The following is a 17,865-nucleotide window of genomic DNA, read 5'->3' as shown; positions in this document are numbered from 1 at the left end:
ATACTCAGGAGGCTGAGGCAGAAGAATCACTTGATCCTGGGAGGCGGATGTTGCAGTGAGCCGAGATTATGCCACTGTACTCCAACTTGGGCAACAAGAGCAAGACTCCATTACAAAAAAAAAAAAAAATGTGTGTGTGTGTGCGCAACCACAAGTTCACACAGAGACTTCCATTTTCAACACAACACCACAGGATCGATTCTAGTTTTCTTTTTACATTTCTCCCCCTTGGCTGGTACCTGGTCTCCTGCAGAAACCTTTTCCCTGCTGAGGTTCTGAACCCCATACCAGTCTGCCCCTACACAGACACCCTCCTTGCCTCTTAGGCTGAGTCACGTGAAGGACTGGCCTCTAAGGATGCCCATCTCCCTTGCTCAAGCTGCACCAGCTCTCCACATGTGTGCACACTCTCTCCATCCCACCTGAGCTCTCATGCCCAGAATACCGCCTCGGGAACTCCCTTCTCACCCTACCTGGGCTCTGATTTCCCAGGCTAGATTTCCCTTCCCCCAAACCTACCCCCACATAGATGTCCTGCTCACACTGCTAAAATTTGGTCTGTCCACACTGGAGACCATCCATTGCCAAAAAAAGGCAAAAAAAAAAAAAAAAAAGCAAAACCACAAACACATGGACACCCTCTTCACCCCGCCCAGAGGACTCTGACCTCCACACCAGGCTCTGAGCCCCTCGTTCCCGCCATGGGGATGCCTTCTCTACCCTTCTTGAGCTCCGAGCCCTGATCTGGGCACCATGGCTTCCCACTCCCCAACCAGGACACCTACATCATTCTGTGTGTATGTATGCTGTCAATCTTCATTATTTGTAACTTTGTATTTGCAAATTCATCCACTTTCTAAAATTCTTATGTAACCCCAAAATCAATACTCTTGGCACTTTCCTAGTCATTTGCAGACATGTGCAGGGCAGCAAAAAATCTGAGTCATCTGACATCCACACTCCCAGCTGGGGGAAACAAGGTGACTCTGCCTTCTTGTTTCAGTTCTCATGCTGTAAACAAGTGTCCTTTTTACGGTCTACTCAGTGCCACATTTTTCTCATTTTGGTACTTTTGTTGGTTATTCTGCTGTTTAAAATGACTCTCAAGTCTCATGCTGAAGCACTGTCTAGTGTGCCTAAGCATAAGGTGGCTGTGATGTGCCTTAGAGAAAATATATGTTAGACAAGCTTTACTGAGGCATGAGTTACAGTGCTGCTGACTTTGAGTTCAAAATTGATGAATCAATAATATATGTTAATTAAGGTGTCTTTAAACAGAAACACAAGGTTAAGGTTACGTATTGATCAGCTGATGAAAAATGCAGCCGGGGCTAGTGGGAACCTAATCCTCTGTTTTCCTTAGGGGTAGTGAAGTATTATAGTATTTGCTAATTCAGTGTTTATGGTGACTGTATGACTACTGCAGATAATGAGAACTGACTGAATACAAGCATGACGCAGGCACAGTTTAAAGAAATTGCAACTGCCTAGCAAACCGCAGCCCAGAGTGTACCTCAGTATCACATTCTTTGTGGCTTCACCCAGAAAGCGGACAGTGTTTGGGGAGTTGCACATGGAGGGTGTGGAGACTGGGGTTCAGAGACAGCCAGACCTTGGTAGAGGTAAGTATCAGAGGACGTTTGCAAAGAGGTGGAGGACAAGTCAGCGGGCAGGAAAGCTGGAACATTCTGAAGATGAAAATTTGGGAGAGGACCAGGGAGGGCACTTAAATTTAGGGTGACCGAGGAAAACCAGGATGAGACAGCTCTGGAGATGGCAGAAATTCTTGAATATATTTTACCACCTATGCTGAATACAGGAATATTCTTAGCACTGACTTGATTTACCTTGCTTATTGTGTTTCTCCACCACTAGAACGAACCTCAGAGGGCAGAGCTTTTGGACTGTCTGCTCAGTGCTGCATCTCTCAGCACCTGGAACAGTGCCTGGTATATAGTAGGAGCTGAGTTAATATTAATGAAAAAATAAAAACATCTGTGGAAAAACAAAATTTTTCTTTTTACGCGTTTCAAGCAGGGAATTGACATAACCTAATTCACTCTAGCTGATTTGTGAAGGAGGAGGATTGGAATAAAAGTGAAAGCTGGGGCCAGGCACGGTGGCTCACACCTGTAATCCCAGCACTTTGGGAGGCTGAGGCAGTCGGATCACCTGAGGTCTGGAGTTCAAGACCAGCCTGGCCAACACGTTCAAACCCCATCTCTACTAAAAATAAAAAACTAGTCGGGTGTAGTGGCACGCACCTGTAGTCCCAGCTACTTAGGACGCTGAGGCAGCAGAATCACTTGAACCCAGGAGGCGGAGGTTGCAGTGAGCCAAGATGGTACCACTGCACTCCAGCCTGGGCAACAAAGTGAGACTCCGTCACAAAAAAAAACACCTGAAAGCTGGGAGGCCAGCTGGTAGACTGTCACACTAGCGGCTTGGAGCAGGAAGGAAGGTAGGTGAATCCCAAGGTGTATTCTAGGCAGAGCCAATATGCTAGTGCTAGAAGGGATGACAAGGGGACTGCTGAGGAGGGCGTGTCAAGAATGACACTGAAGGTTCTGGCTCAGAACATTCACCTGAGTTTTCTGCATTGGTAGCAGACACAATTAAGTTAATTTACATACTTAATTGGCACTTATTTGTTCAATGAGCATTAGGTACCAACCAGGTGTCAGCCAGGCACTGGTCTAAGTGCTAGGAATTCAGCAGTGAATAAAGTCTCTGCCCTCATGGGGCCGACATTCTACAGAGAGAAGTCAGAAAATACATACATCAAGTAGTGAAAAGAAAAATAAATACACAGAAAATAATCATGCATCAAGTAGTGAAAAGGAAAATAATCACACATCAGGTGGTGAAAAGAAAAATAAATACACAGAAAATAATCACACATCAGGTAGTGAAAAGAAAAATAAAAGAAGACAGAGAGTAATCGGGGATGGCAGTGCTATTTTAAAGAGTGGCATGGGAAGCCCTCTCTGGTATTGTAATGTCTGAGCAGAGACTAGAAAAGTGGCATAGGGAGCCATATGGATATCGGACATTCAAAATATTTTCAGAAAAAAAAAACGCTGGGATGAAGTAATCACACAAAACATTATTGAAAACTCAGCCATCACCAGCCAGCCGATGAAAGTGCTTAAATAATTTGCTGTCTTTTGGAAGAAGGCATAGAATTTTAGATTTTAGAGCAAGGGGAGTTTGGGCATGACTGACTCACACATGACAGACCGATGACTTTCAGAGCTACTAACAGAAAACAATCCAAATTTTCTAGATGACTTCGAAGTTGTTACAATTCCACTGATACATCATTCAGTTAAGGGGAAACGTGTAAGTTAAACAGGAAATAGAGACAAAACTCTCTAGGTTTCTATTTTCTCATTACAGCCTGGGTTAAGACAATTAGCCCGTCACTACAATGCTCTGCCTAAGAGCCAAGGCTCAAAAATGGTTCAGAACACTCTTTAGGGTCTAAACTCGGAGGCAGCTTAGAAAAAAAAAATCCCTAGGATACCGAAGAGATGAAATGCAACCCTATGGATGAATATAATCTATGGTCAGTCAATCCGAGGGGAAAAATATACATATGCATAGTGTATATGCACACGTGTGTATGTATATAGCACATATATAGTATATGTGTGTCTATGAGTGTGTATGTATAGACCTCAGCTTTTTCACCCCCAAAGCATGTTTTTAAATCCATCAGGTAACTGTAAATAACAGCTTTCTCAATCAAGATCCACAATATCCCAAAGAGCAGCTGCTGGAATTAAGAAAATATGCAACAACCCAGCTACAATATATTAACACATCAACATGAATAAGAAAAAATATTATTGCGTGTTGCAAGCCACTAAGGCTTTGGGGTGAACTGTTAACAGCAGTTTAGTCTAGCTGACTGATACAGAGAGACACCAAGTCTTGGCTCCAGAAAAGCCTAGCTGGTCCTTCCATTCTGCCCCAGTTCAGGCCCTCACTTCCTAGCTCCACTTGTGCACCAGCCCTTATCTTCTAGCCCACACTCAAACCATATCCAGCCTTGAGTAGACTTTCTAAACTATAGATGTGACGGCCATTCCCCTGATTATCAGAAATTATGGTTCCCCAGCTGTACTTGTTTTTACTGAAGAATCCAGACAGGCAGGCACATAAGCAAGGATCTTAGATATCACAACAAAGCCAGAAACAGCTTCTGTGACTTTTCTGTGCTCAGGTACTTGATTTTTAAAATGCCTATTTTACGCGTTAATCCAAAACATGTATCTATTTTATGAATTAGATTTAGTAATTCTGGAAATTGCACCATGCCTACGCTATGGCTCTGAGCATCCATTAGCACTCTGTGAGAAAACATTCCAGGGTGAAGAAACGTCACTGAAGTACAGGCTTATGAAGATGAATTAAGTCCTTAACGAAGACCTCTTAGCCCTGCCTGCCGACTTCACTGTCTCCCACAACCCCTCTACACTCCTTAACTTCCAGCTCACTGGCCATCTCCCCAGTGCTGCAACTCGAAAGGCTTCTGCTCACTTTGACCCCTGTGCCTCATATGCCTTCACGCATTTCTACTTTTCAGGCCCAGGCAAATCACCTGCTGTGAATGTGCACACTCCCCTCTGCAGAGGTGACTCCCTCCTCAGGGCTCCCACAAGGCATCCACGCACTCTATCTGCAGTTCCCTGTTTCCGTTTCTGTCCCACACCTTCGCCCCATCCATCTCTTACCTTTACGTGTAGGATATGAAGCTCGTCACGTTCCCACTGGGTGACTAAACACACGCCTGCTGCTGAAAAGTAGGGGCTGGACCCAGAGGATGGCCAAAAGTTTTTCTCTTCAGAACTGGGTGTTCTGTCAGCTCATCTCCATAGCATCTTCCAGAAATAATTCTCCCTCAGTTAAAGGCTTACCAAGAGCCTTTAACTACAAGCAGTTCAACCCCATTTGATGACAATGAAGAAGATCTATTTCAAAAAAATTTATTTATGATTCTTTTGTTAACACACACAGGAGGGGCTTTGGTCATGTGAACGAAAAATTTATTTCTTAAAAAAGGCTTTTGAGGTCTTTGTTTTTCAAGGCAAATTAACACTTATTAATGTTTGACTTTGACCTCCAATCTGACAGGTCTACTACCCTGATGAGCTGGAAGAGACTTTCCAGGCCCTGATAATGTCTCTCAAGGCTCTTTGTAGACTGTCTCTTCAGTGCCATTCTCTGAAGCCCCTGTAATGTGTGAGGGTATTACAATAGTCCATACTCACTGCCTTGTCATATAAGGTCAGCTATGCTGTCTAAATCAACTCACCTGACAGATTACACAATATACATCAGACAATGCGCCACGAAACATAGTTCTCCTTTTTCATTCACAGAGGAACGAAAGTTCCAAAATATATACAAAACCACTTCCATCTCCAACTGTCTTCCCGGTCTTCCCAGCTTTATGCAAAGCAGTCTCATTAATACATTCTTCACGAGTCTCAACCACCTCTAAAGTTGGAAGATTCTGATCCCAAGTCTTGATGTGTTCCAAAAAACAATCAGGTCACAAAGGTAACAGCAAAACACAAGGCCATGCCCAACATTTCAAAAGCACAGCAAAGTAACAAGAATAAACACGACCGCGAAGACAACTTTTGATTAAGCCCCATTTCTCTTACAACAGTATTTCTCCCACAAAAGTTATCTTTCCAGAACCAAATACATCTGATGATGTAAACCCATATCAAGGTAATCAGTCACTGATCATAAGGGAGACTGTTACATGGGGGTAAAAAACATACAAAAACAAAACAGAGAAGATGACAAGCTGTTTCAGTTTCCTCAGTGCATCAGTTCATCCTTACCAATTGACTACAGTCCTCAGCTGTGAACCTAAAGCACAATTGGGAGAAATTTACCATGAAAAGTTCCATATCCTGATGTTAAAAATAAATGTTAACCACCCAGAAGAATGCCATTTCTTTGAGATAGGTTCTTCTGACATACCTGCCTCATAGAACAATCTGGAAATTTCAGGTAATGTCCTCTGGCTCTTTCTTTCTCTTTCCCTGCGTTCTCACCCTGCGTTCCATTTTGCTCTACGGCCTAGGTTTTCTTTGGCTTTCCCCAAGCTCCCTTAGTGCCTAGACAGGTCTACTTCTGGCGACCGCCCTATTAGAATTGACTTTCATGTTTCACAAACCCAAAGTTACTTTTATTTTTTTCTATCAGTGTGGGAGGGAGAGGCCATAAAAAAATGGTATACTAACACCTAACAAAACCAGCACGTATTCTTTCCTCTTGACCCCAATTTCGTTCCCAATGCTCAATTTTTGATGCAATAAAATGGGGGGTGCAGGCGTTGGATATAACTTTTGACAGGGCGCGGTTTCACACCATGCTTAGGGCGACTACTGAGTTCCATCCAAGCTCCCGCTAGTTTCAGACCTTACCACCGATCTCCTCCTTCAAGAAGACTCACTTCTCTCTATTCGCCAGACGAGCTCGACCAACATCTCTGCCATCTTCGCGATCTCCTTGGCCTTCTCCTCGGCCTTCTCGCACAACTCCGACACTCTGTCGTCGGCTTCGCCACTCGGGTGCTGCACCTGGTTGAGGGCGCTCTCCTCCGAGGCCTCCACCTGCGTTTTGATCTGGATGAGCATATTGTCCATCTCCCACAGCTTGCTCCTGGTTCGCAGGTACGCCCGCCCGTGCTCGCGTATAAGAGACGCGATGTCCTCGCGCATCTCGTTGATGACCGGGAGCAGGAACTGCTCGAAATCCTCCTCGGGCTCCAGCACCTCCACCTCCTCTGGCGCTTCCACCTCGTCGATGTCCAGGGGCCGCATCTCCTCCTGCCGCTTCTTTAAGACCGCTGTAGTGACGTTCTCCTTACCGGACCCCCCTGGGGATGCAGATCAGGAGTTACTGCTGGAGTCTGAGCGACCCACACGCTTTGTCCATAGTACCCCGAATTATCTTTAAATGTTTTCGTCCTTTTAATTGTAAGCCTTTCGCTTCAGAACTCTGTGGGAAGAATCGCCGTAGATGGACCCAGCGCAGCGGCCAACAAAATGGAGAAGCAGCCGTCAACTCGCCCTCCGCCTGTTTGCGGCCCTTTCACGACAGGGCCGGGCCCCTTTACGGTCACGCCTTCGACAAGACCAGGTAGCGGGCGCGCGCGCCCCCTTCACCGCCTTCTTCCTGGGGCTCCGGTTTGCTTTCTTCTCTAAAAATTAGATTGGTGGCGGAAGGTTTGTTCGCATCTTCCTCGGAAGCCTCCCTTCAGAGGGCTTTTACTTTTATTATTTTTTTAAGTAACAGTGACCCCCCCCATCCCTATATTTGAATAAGACGGCCTGGCGTTCACAGCGCTTACTCTCTAAACATGCACAAGCTTGGAATAATTTATATGAAATTCACTTAGACCTCACAACGAACCTATAAGAGAGGTAAAAACCAGGCCAGAAGTCATGATTTGAGCCCAAAGCAATGTGTGTCCGCAGTCTCTGCTCACTGTTCCAGAACGGAGCACGTCCCTTGTTCCCACCCCTGGCTCATGCTTTTTTCCTCGGAGGGTTGGGGGGTGGGGGGAATTTCTCTCTCTCCCTTGGGTGGCTCTGGCCTGTGGTTTTTAGGCTCTTTCCAACAGTCTGTAAGCTTCTCAAGGTAAAGGGCCACTTCTGTTTCAGTTCTGTCCTCCGCCCTTCCTATCAGCCTGGCGTCAAGCAGGGCCTTAGGGGATGCTTTAGAGAGAGGAATTCTCTAGTACGTAAGTGCCTCTGCCAGACTAGAGGCTGTTTGGGGATGGGTTCTGGTCTTGGTCACCTTTATGTACCTACCACACACAGGACCCGAAAGTCAACAGGGTTCTAGTAAATGTGGCTTTGATCATCAATATATTTTGATCACCAACCTAATGCCTTTGTGGAATAGAGGAAGTCTATTGCGAGGCTTAGTCACTCAGTGCCACACTAGTAGTAATATGAGTGTGTGTAGAGGGGGGATCCTTCTTGCACAAGTGCCATACATCAGAGCTTCAGTTTTCCAGTCTCATAAAGACCAATGGCCCTAGCCTGAATATCTGTCAGTGTTCGGAAGAGGCATTTGTAAGATGATGTGTGTGAAACAGTTTTGCAACCACCAATGTTCTAGCAGATGTTTATCAAAAGAACATTAAGAGAGAAAGAGCAAGACACTGAAAAAAGGATATTTTCAATAGCTATATCTGGCAAAGGACTCATATGCAGAATATATCAAGAACTCCTAGAGATCAACAAGAAAAAAACCTTTTAAAATGGACAAAAGACAAAAGCTGGCACTTAACAAAAGAGAGAATATCCAAATGGCCAATAAGTATGTGAAAAGGTGTTCAACATCACGATTCAGCAGGGAAATGCAAATGAAAACTACAAGGAGGAAGCACTGTCCATCCACTAGAATGACTAAAATTTAAAATGCTGCCAATACCAAGCGTTGGGGAAGATGCTGCACAACTGGAACTCTCATGCATTCTTGATGGATGTCTTAGTCTACTCTGGACACCATAACTAAACACCAGAGGCTGGGTGGCTTAAACACAGACATTTATCTTCTCACAGTTCTGGAGGCCAGAAGTCCATAATTAAGATGCCAACAAATTTGGTTTCTGGAGGTGAGGGCTCTCTTCCTGAACTGCAGATGGTCACCTTCTTGGTGCAGTCCTTACATGATCTCTTCTTAGTGCATGCAGTGTTGGGAGGTACAGAAAGGAGTGCTCTCTTGTGTCTTTTCTTACAAGAACACGAAGCTATAGGCTCATGCCCCAGCCCTTATGACCTTATTTAACCTTGCTTACTTCTTTACTCCAAGTACAGCCACACTGGGGTTGAGGGCTTCAATATCAAAATATTGGGGGACACATATATTCAGCCCATAATAATGGGAATGTAAGTTGTTAAAACAATTTTAGAAAACTATTTGGCAGTATCTACCAAGATTAGACATACACCAACCCTGTGTTCTAGCAAATGGACACCTTGGTATACACTCAAGAGAGTTTGAGTACAATTGTTTATAAAAATACATATACAAGAATATTCACAGCAGCTTTATTATAATAGCCCCAAAGTTAAAACCACCCAAATGTTCATCAGCAGGAGAATAAATATATAAAATGAATAAGTGGTAGCATATTCCTTCAATGGTTTTTTACTGCATAACAAGTTACCCCAAAATTTAGCAGCTTAAAACAACATTTATCATCTGTCTTAGTGCATTTGGACTGCTATGACAAAATACCGTAAGGTGGGCAGCTGATAAAAGAAATTTATTTCTTACCGTTCTGGGGGATGGGAAGTCCAAGATCAAAGTACTGGTAGATTCTGTCTGGTGAGGGCTAGTGTTTTGGTTCATAAATGGTTCCTTCTTGCTGTGCCCTCACATGATGGAAGGAGCAAGGAGTCTCTCTTATACATCTTTTTTTTTTTTTCTTTTGGAGACAGAGTTTCACTCTTGTCGCCCAGGCTGGAGTGCAATGACTGAATCTCTGCTCACTGAAACCTCTGCTTCCCAGATTCAAGCGATTCTCCTACCTCAGCCTCCTGAGTAGCTGGATTACAGGTACCCACCACCATGCCCAGCTAATTTTTGTATTATTAGTAGAGACAGGGTTTCACCATGTTGGCCAAGCTGGTCTCGAACTCCTGACCTCAACTGATCAACCCACCTTGGCCTCCCAAAGTGCTGGGATTACAGGTGTAAAGACATGTCGCCTGGCCCTCTTTTACATCTTTTGTGTATTTATAGACAAAGTCTTGCTCTTTTGTTCAGGCTAAAGTGCAGTGGAATGAGCATAGCTCACTGCCTCAAACTCCTGAGCTCAAGTGATCCTCCAGCTTCCACCTCCCGAGTAGCTGGGACTACGAGCATGTGCCACCATACCCAGCTTAAATTTTTTTTTTTTTGTAGAGACAGGGTTCTTGCAGTGTTGCCCAGGCTGGTCTCAAACTCCTGGCCTCAAACAGTTCTCCTGCCTCTGCCTCCCAGTGTTGGGATTACAGGCATGAGCCACTGCAGCTGGCCTTATATCCTTTATAAGGGTACTAGTCACATTCATGAGGGCTCTAACCCCATGACCAAATGACTTCCCAAAGACCCCATCTCTTGATATCATTGCTGTGTTAGGCTGTTATCACATTGCTATAAAGAAATATCTGAGACTGGGTAATTTATGAAGAAAAAAGGCTTAATTGGCTAAGGGTTCTGCAGGTTGTACAGGACGCATGGTGCCGGCATCTGCTTGGCTTCTGGGGAGGCCTCAGGAAACTTACAATCATGGCAGAAGGCAAAGGGAGAGCAGGCATGTCACATGACCAGAGCAGGAACAGGTGGGAGAAGGTGCCACACACTTTAAATGACTAGATCTCACAAGGACTCACTCATCACAGGAACAGCACAAAGGGGACGGTGCCAAACCATTCATGAGAAATCTGTCCCCATGATCCAGTCACCTCCCAGCTCCAACACTGGGGATGACATTTCAACATGAGCTTTGGGCGGGACATCCAAACCATATCAATCACCTTGTGGGGTAGAATTTAAACATACGAATTTGGATCTGGGTACACAAACATTCAGACCATAGCATTATCTTATGTAGTTTCAGTTTAGTATCTTATATGAGGTTGCAGTTAAAATATCAGCTGGGGCTGCAGCCATATCTGAGTTGGAATGAGGCTGGAGCATCCACTTCCAAGATGGCTTACTCATGCGGTTGTTGGAAAGAGACTGTTTTTCCCTAGCTGTTGGTCTCAGCTCCTTGCTATGTAGGCTTCTCCATAGAGCTGCTCACAACAAGGCAGCTGGTTTTCCCCAGAGCAAGTGGTTTGTGAGCCCCAAATATCTGAGAAATGTCTCAGTCAATTTAGAAAGTTTATTTTCCCAAGGATGTGACCATGACACAGCCTCAGGAGGTCCTGATGACATGTGCCCAAGGTGGTTGGGGCACAGCTTGGTTTTATACATTTTAGGGAGACATGAGACATCAATCAACATATGTAAGATGAACATTGGATTTGTCCAGAAAGGTGGGACAACTCGAAGCAAAGTCAGGACAACTCAAAGGTGGGGAGGGTGGGCTTCCAGATCTTGGGTAGATAAGAGACAAATGGGTACATTCTTTTGAGTTTCTTTTTTTCTTTTTTTGTCACCCAGGCTGGAGTGCAGTGGCATGATCTCAGCTTACTGCTACCTCTGTCTCCCAGGTTCAAGCAATTCTCCTGCCTCAGCCTCCCAACTAGCTGGCATTACATGTGTGTACCACCATGCCCGGCTAATTTTTGTATTTTTAGTAGAGACGGGGTTTCACCATGTTGGCCAGGCTGGTCTTGAACTCCTGGCCTCAAATGATCCACCCACCTAGGCCTCCCAACGTGCTGGGATTACAGGCGTGAGCCACCACGCCTGGCCCTTTCGAGTTTCTGACTAGCCTCTCCAAAGAAGGCAATCAGATATACATTTATCTCAGTGAGCAGAGGAGTGAATTTGAATAGAATGTAAGGCAGGTTTGCCCTAAGCAGTTCCCAGCTTGACTTCTCTTTTAGTTTAGTGATTTTAGGGCCCCAAGATTTATTTTCCTTTCACAGGTTGGAGGGAAAGAGATGCCACGCTACCTTTTATAAACTAATCTCCAAATTATATATCATCACTTCTGTCTTTTTCAGTTTATTATGAGCTAGGCAAGTCACTAAGTCCAGCCCATACTCAACAGGAGGAAATATACAAGAGTGAGACTACAAGGAGGAAAAAATCACTGGGAGTCATCTCGAAGGCTGGCTAGCAATCACAGTTTGCTCTATGACTACAATTATTCATGCCATTTTAACATACTAGCCACACTCCTCCCCTCTATCCAAGGTCCCCAAAAGTTACATTTTTAAAAATCTCGTGTAGTTTTAGGTATTACTCTCCTACTGTCACATCAGCTTTAAGTCCAGAATTTTGTCTTGTAAATTAGTTCAGATGTAGATGAGGCTTTCAGAGCATCGTTGCATAAATTCAGCTTGTTAGATGAGTGAAGTCCAAGTTTCTCTTCAAAGAATCAGCATGTCAGTATGTTCAGCTCTCTTATTCTTTAATTATCCATTTTAAAGTTTAACTTCCTTGTAGCTGTAGTAAACAACCTTTTCCACCAGTTCTAATCGGTAGTTCACATCTGTTCCCCCAGTCCCCTGCTCCGTCCTGACTCATCCTGGTCACCTGCTCCAGTCACCTGCTTTGACCCCTGGTTACCTGCTCTCACCTGTCCCGTTACTGTCCTTCTAGCCAAACTACCCAACCCACCACTCCGGCTAGTACCCTGGCTCTCTTTAAAATAGCCTAGACTGTGAGGTCTAACCTTAGCCAATAGGGGAACAACACAGCTGTAGGGGCTACCTCCAACAGAAATAAGAACCCCTTCCCTTCCCTTGTCCAGGTGTGCACTCACCATTGTTCCATCTCTGTTCCGTCTCTGAGCTGCACCCTTCTATAGAAGTAAATTGCCTTGCTGAGGAAATTTATATTCAAGTGCTACTTCTTTTGCAGCACTGAAAATTTTCATATAACAAGCTCCTAGAGTACAATTCTTCTTGTTCTGTAGACCTTTGAAGCTAAAGAGACAAGTTATCTGCCCCCATGCCTTCAATATACAATTGTGAGGCAGGCACAGGATAACCACTACAGACTAGTTCCACTGCCACTAGATAACCACGAACACTCCTGTTCAAAAAGGGGGGAAATTGGAAGTACATATAAGTTACCAGTCCGTAGTAACTCTGCCATCCAGTCTCAAGGTCTAGGAATAATTCTCCATGACTCCCAGTTCCATCATCAGGACTCTTGGCTTCATGCTCTGAGTCATACTTCCTTTTTCATGATATGTAGCATGTGTTTGCTGATGAGTCCTTTTCTCAGTCTGATTCTTGCTTGTAGAAGTGTGGAGATGGGGGATCCAAAGGCCTGTTCCTTTCAGTCCAATCCACAATGTTTGTGTCAGTATAATTATCTTTAAAAAACTTTGGATCACCTGAGGTCAGGAGTTTGAGACCAGCCTCGCCAGCATGGTGAAACCCCATCTCTACTAAAAATAAAAAATTAGCTGGGTGTGGTGGCATGTGCCTGTAGTCCCAGCTACTCAGGAGGCTAAGACAGGAGAATCACTTGGGCCTGGGAGGTGGAGGTTGCAGTGAGCCAAGATTGCACGACCACATTCCAGCCTAGATGACAGAGTGAGACTCAGTTAAAAAAAAAACACTCATCAGGGTTTACTCCGTTAGACAAAAGTGTGGCTTACAAATCCCTTTGAAATAAGTCCATCTCTATCTTGGGCTTCTGCTGATAATACTGACCAAGGATTCTGGAGGCCGTGTGGTTTCATTGATGGACTCTGTGAGGCACACCATTAATCTGTTTAAGGAGCTGTTAGTCTGACCGAATGGTATTCTGAGGCACCACTTTTGCTTTTTCTGAGATTTTAAAGGATTTTACCGTCACAACTCAGCTTCATCTTTTGTTTCTTTCTGGCAGTACCCTGGATTTGATATTTGCCTGGAAACTATTTCTTAATTTTACACCATTTGCAATCAGACGAAGCTGAGGACTTTGAAAATCATCTTAAGTTGTCAAGGTTCATCCCTTTTGTGTTTCGTTTTGCTTACCTCTTTATTTTACCATAAACAGCAAAAAGAAATGAAGGACAGGAGGGAGACTTTCATGGGTGCTGGACATGTCTTACCTGTTGGTCTGGATAGAATATGCATAGTTGTATGGATGTGTACAAAGTCATCAATGTGCACACTTAAAATATATGCACTGTATTGTATTCCTGCTATACCTTCGCTTAAAAAAAAAAAGGTTGACCGTGAACGCGGGCGTGAGAAAACCTCAGCGCGCTTGCGTGAGCGTGAACGCGCTTGGAGGCCGGAAACAAAGGTGGATACGCGTGCACAGACGCGATCGCAGGCCACCGGAAGCAAAGGCGTGTGCGCGCGTGCGTGCGTGTGCGTGAGCGTGAGCGCGCGGAGGTTGGCAGCGGTCGCTGCGCAGCCGGGCGGTCACGGGCCATGGAGGGTCGCTCCTCAGATCGCGGAGCGTCGCCCGAGGGACCGGCGGAAGAGGCCGAGCCGCAGTGCGCCGCCTGGAGCGGGGACAGCGGCACCGTGTCCCAAAGCCACAGCAGCGCCTCGGGGCCGTGGGAGGACGAGGGCGCGGAGGACGGCGCGCCTGGCCGCGACCTGCCGCTGCTACGCCGCGCCGCCGCGGGCTATGCCGCCTGCCTGCTGCCCGGGGCCGGCGCGCGGCCCGAGGTCGAGGCCCTGGACGCGAGCCTGGAGGACCTGCTCACTAGAGTGGACGAGTTCGTGGGCATGCTGGACATGCTTCGCGGCGACTCGTCCCACGTCGTCAGCGAGGGAGTGCCGCGCATCCACGCGAAGGCCGCCGAGATGCGGCGCATCTACAGCAGGATCGACCGGCTGGAGGCCTTCGTGAGGATGGTGGGCGGCCGCGTGGCCAGGATGGAGGAGCAGGTCACCAAGGCCGAGGCCGAGCTGGGCGCCTTCCCCAGGGCGTTCAAGAAGCTCCTGCACACGATGAACGTGCCCTCGCTCTTTAGCAAGTCGTCTCCCTCAAGGCCGCAGCAAGCCGGCTACGAAGCCCCCGTCCTGTTTCGGACTGAAGACTACTTCCCTTGTAGCGAGATGCCTCAGCTCTGACGCCTGACCGCTGCTGCGGCCAGAGGACCCCAGCTGGGGGCTTACCTCCAGTGTGAAGGGAATTGCAGATCCTGCTCATGGACATCTGTGATGTTGGAGTATGGAGTTTTGAAATTTACCTTGTGCAGACTCTCCTTAGTATATTCGTGATTCCGTGTAGAATGTATAGACGTTTTATACATAAAAAAGGAGAGAGAGACGGGGTCTTGCTGTGTTACCCGCGAACTGGCCGGGAACTCCTGGGCTCAAGTGATCCTCCCGCCTTAGCCTCCCCAGTAGCTGAAACTACAGGGCCGGCACCGCGACCGGCCTGGGTCTTCCAACTCGAATCAGAGCTGCTTGGCGACTGCGTGGGGAATCAGTGAACTTTTCTGTGCACTGTGGCAAAACTTATTTTTATGGATTTTACTAAACGGCATTACCTTTTCAAGATTTATATGTTTGTATAATCATAAGAAAATGGAGCCATTAAAGCCTGTTATTATTCAGTCCTAATAGTCATCCAGTTTTCTATAACCTACTTTTAGGGTAAATGATACGTTGTTTAATACTGTATTAAACTTCCCATAGCACGAATTGTAAACCAAAGGAAATGGTACAGTTTCTGAGAAAATGTATGGACTTTTTGTGACTAATTCCGAAGTTGTATTTGAACCTATGACCTCACAGTCTTGGCTTGTCCATAGAAAACATATCTATTCTTGGATTGCCAAACTTTGGTTTATAATTTAAATATTAATAGAAATTTTAAGTTTAATTGGAAATGGTTTCCTTCCGGAAAGAACTTTACATATTTCTTTGTGTTTGTTTGAAATAGACATATTGCTCATATGCTTTTGGTAGTGGGATAAGAAAAGGGGCTTGAGTATACCTCTTTTAGAGAGCTAATGTGAAACACTAGCTTCTGTTTCGGAGCATGGTATATTTCTTTCTCCTGGAAATGGATAGTTAAATGATCTGTGTGAGTGAATGGTATTAGGATTTTCTTGCGGATACAATAGGCTTTTATGGAGATTCAAATATGTTTTGTAAGGGGGCCCAACTAAATAGTAGACCCTAAACAAGCATACAGCTTAGGTTGCTTCTGTGTCATTTTCAGTGTCATCACAGATCTCTGAGGTTCATAGAGTAGCTGTATTTTCATCTAGCTGTGTATTGCGAAGACTCTGATCGTGTAATCTTACACCTAGCTTCCGTGGACCTTCATTGTCACATACTTAACATGTTTTATTCAGGTAGTTCATTGACTACAAGTCAAGGAACTCCTGAATGTAGATGCTGAAAGTACAAGTAACCTACATTTAATATTCAGCAACTGCTGGTAACCCTATAAGTAATTCATATATTTTGATGACATAGCCCCTGAATGTGAAAATAGCATCATTACATAAGAAATACATTGCTAAAAGATTTTTTCACTTAAAGTTGGTATTAAAAAGCAGTAATTAGGAGCCGGGCGTGGTGGCTCACACCTGTAATCACAGCACTTTGGGAGGCCAAAGTGGGCAGATCATCTGAAGTCAGAAGTTCCAGACCAGCCTGGCCAACATGATGAAACCCAGTCTCTACTAAAAATATAAAAAATTAGCTGGGCATGGTGTAGAGCGCTTGTAATCCCAGCTACTCGGAAGGCTGAGCCAGGAGAATCGCTTGTCTTGGGAGGTGGAGGTTGCAGTGAGCCGAGATTGTGCCACTGCACTTCAGCCTGGGCAACAAGAATGAAACTCCATCTTAAAAAAAAAAAGTAATTAGGACAAATTATGAAAAATTAGAATAACTTTAAAACTAAGTATCTGCATAATAGAAACCTTAAATTCCAGAGAGCATAAGTTAACAAGTGTGCTATAAAGTAAAAGTTTATTAGCTAGGGGTGTATAATGCTTGGATATTTAATTTACCTTCATAAAAGTAAATTGGGTTGAGAAAATTAAAAGTATAATAACCAGTAAGAAAATGGTATTCAGCTTAAGTTTTTAATGCTAATCATATAAAATATTTTAGCAATCCATCTAAAAGCAAAAAGTCCTGGTTCAGTTGATAACGTGATTGTGTGTGCAGCTTATCTCTAACAGACCCTGGGTTCTGAAATTCTCGTAGTTAATTGGTGTTGTTCCTGAGCTTCTCAAATAGAGATTTGTGCAGGGGCTTCTTGTTTGGGGAATTGAAGCTGGTTTGCACAGTGCAAGACATACTAGATGAAGGTGTATCTGCCTTAAGAATGGGGATGGAGGGCCAGGTACACCCCCCTCCTCCTTGGCACTGCCATGTTTAGACCACCTGGCTCCCTCCTCTTTATCTTAACTCTGACCAGTCGGAGAATCAAGAGGGCCCTCTGTGTCTTGGAAAACAGGTCCTTCTGACTCTTCTTCTTCTTCTTTTCTTTTTTTTTGAGATGGAGTTTCGCTCGTTACCCAGGCTGAAGTGCAATGGCGCGATCTCGGCTCACTGCAACCTCCGCCTCCTGGGTTCAGGCAATTCTCCTGCCTCAGCCTCCCGAGTAGCTGGGATTACAGGCACACGCCACCATGCCCAGCTAATTTTTTGTATTTTTAGTAGAGACGGGGTTTCACCATGTTGACCAGGATGGTCTCGATCTCTTGACCTCGTGATCCACCCTCCTCGGCCTCCCAAAGTGCTGGGATTACACTTTTTTTTTTTTTTTTTTTTAAATTTGAGACAGCGTTTCGCTCTTGTTGCCCAGGCTGGAGTGCAATGGCACAATCTCGGCTCACCGAAACCTCCGCCTCCCAAGTTCAAGCGCTTCTGCCTCAGCCTCCCGAGTAGCTGAGATTACAGGCATGCACCACCACACCCGGCTAATTTTTGTGTTTTTAGTAGAAGCAGAGTTTCTCTATGTTGGTCATGCTGGTCTCAAACTTCCAACCTCAGGTGATCCACCCACCTCAGCCTCCCAAAGTGCTGGGATTACAGGTGTGAGCCACTGTGCCTGGCTGTTCCTCTACCTCTTCTTAAGTCGGTAACAAGTTGGGAGGAGGGCTCATGCCTCTGGAGTTGAGGGAGAAGGCCCAGATGTCATCCTGGATGACCCCTGCAGACCATCTCTGCTGCTGGGGTCTGGCACTCCCCCACTTTCTGGAAGTATGAACAGAGATGGCGATAGGGTCTGATAAAG

The 17,865-nt window shown here is 45.3% G+C and overlaps 2 protein-coding genes across 2 annotated transcripts; one reads left to right on the top strand and one right to left on the bottom strand.

Annotated features, from left to right (window-relative positions):
- Positions 1 to 4,975: 4,975 nt before the first annotated feature.
- MRFAP1L1 (Morf4 family associated protein 1 like 1) lies at positions 4,976 to 7,109 on the bottom strand. The gene is made up of 2 exons (XM_012434996.2): positions 6,450 to 7,109; positions 4,976 to 5,889 (listed from the first exon to the last, which is right to left on the bottom strand). Exon 1 carries the CDS (start codon positions 6,846 to 6,848, stop codon positions 6,465 to 6,467), a length of 384 nt encoding a protein of 127 aa, XP_012290419.1. The 5' UTR covers positions 6,849 to 7,109; the 3' UTR covers positions 4,976 to 5,889; positions 6,450 to 6,464.
- Positions 7,110 to 14,045: 6,936 nt separating this feature from the next.
- On the top strand, positions 14,046 to 15,223 carry BLOC1S4 (biogenesis of lysosomal organelles complex 1 subunit 4). The gene has a single exon (XM_012434970.2). It carries the CDS (start codon positions 14,082 to 14,084, stop codon positions 14,730 to 14,732), a length of 651 nt encoding a protein of 216 aa, XP_012290393.2. The 5' UTR covers positions 14,046 to 14,081; the 3' UTR covers positions 14,733 to 15,223.
- Positions 15,224 to 17,865: the final 2,642 nt, after the last annotated feature.

This window comes from Aotus nancymaae, unplaced genomic scaffold, assembly GCF_030222135.1.
Source record: "Aotus nancymaae isolate 86718 unplaced genomic scaffold, 86718_ANA_hifiasm-v0.15.2.pri h1tg000006l, whole genome shotgun sequence".
Lineage (NCBI taxonomy): Eukaryota > Metazoa > Chordata > Mammalia > Primates > Aotidae > Aotus > Aotus nancymaae.
This window is presented reverse-complemented; position numbering and strand designations above follow the sequence as displayed.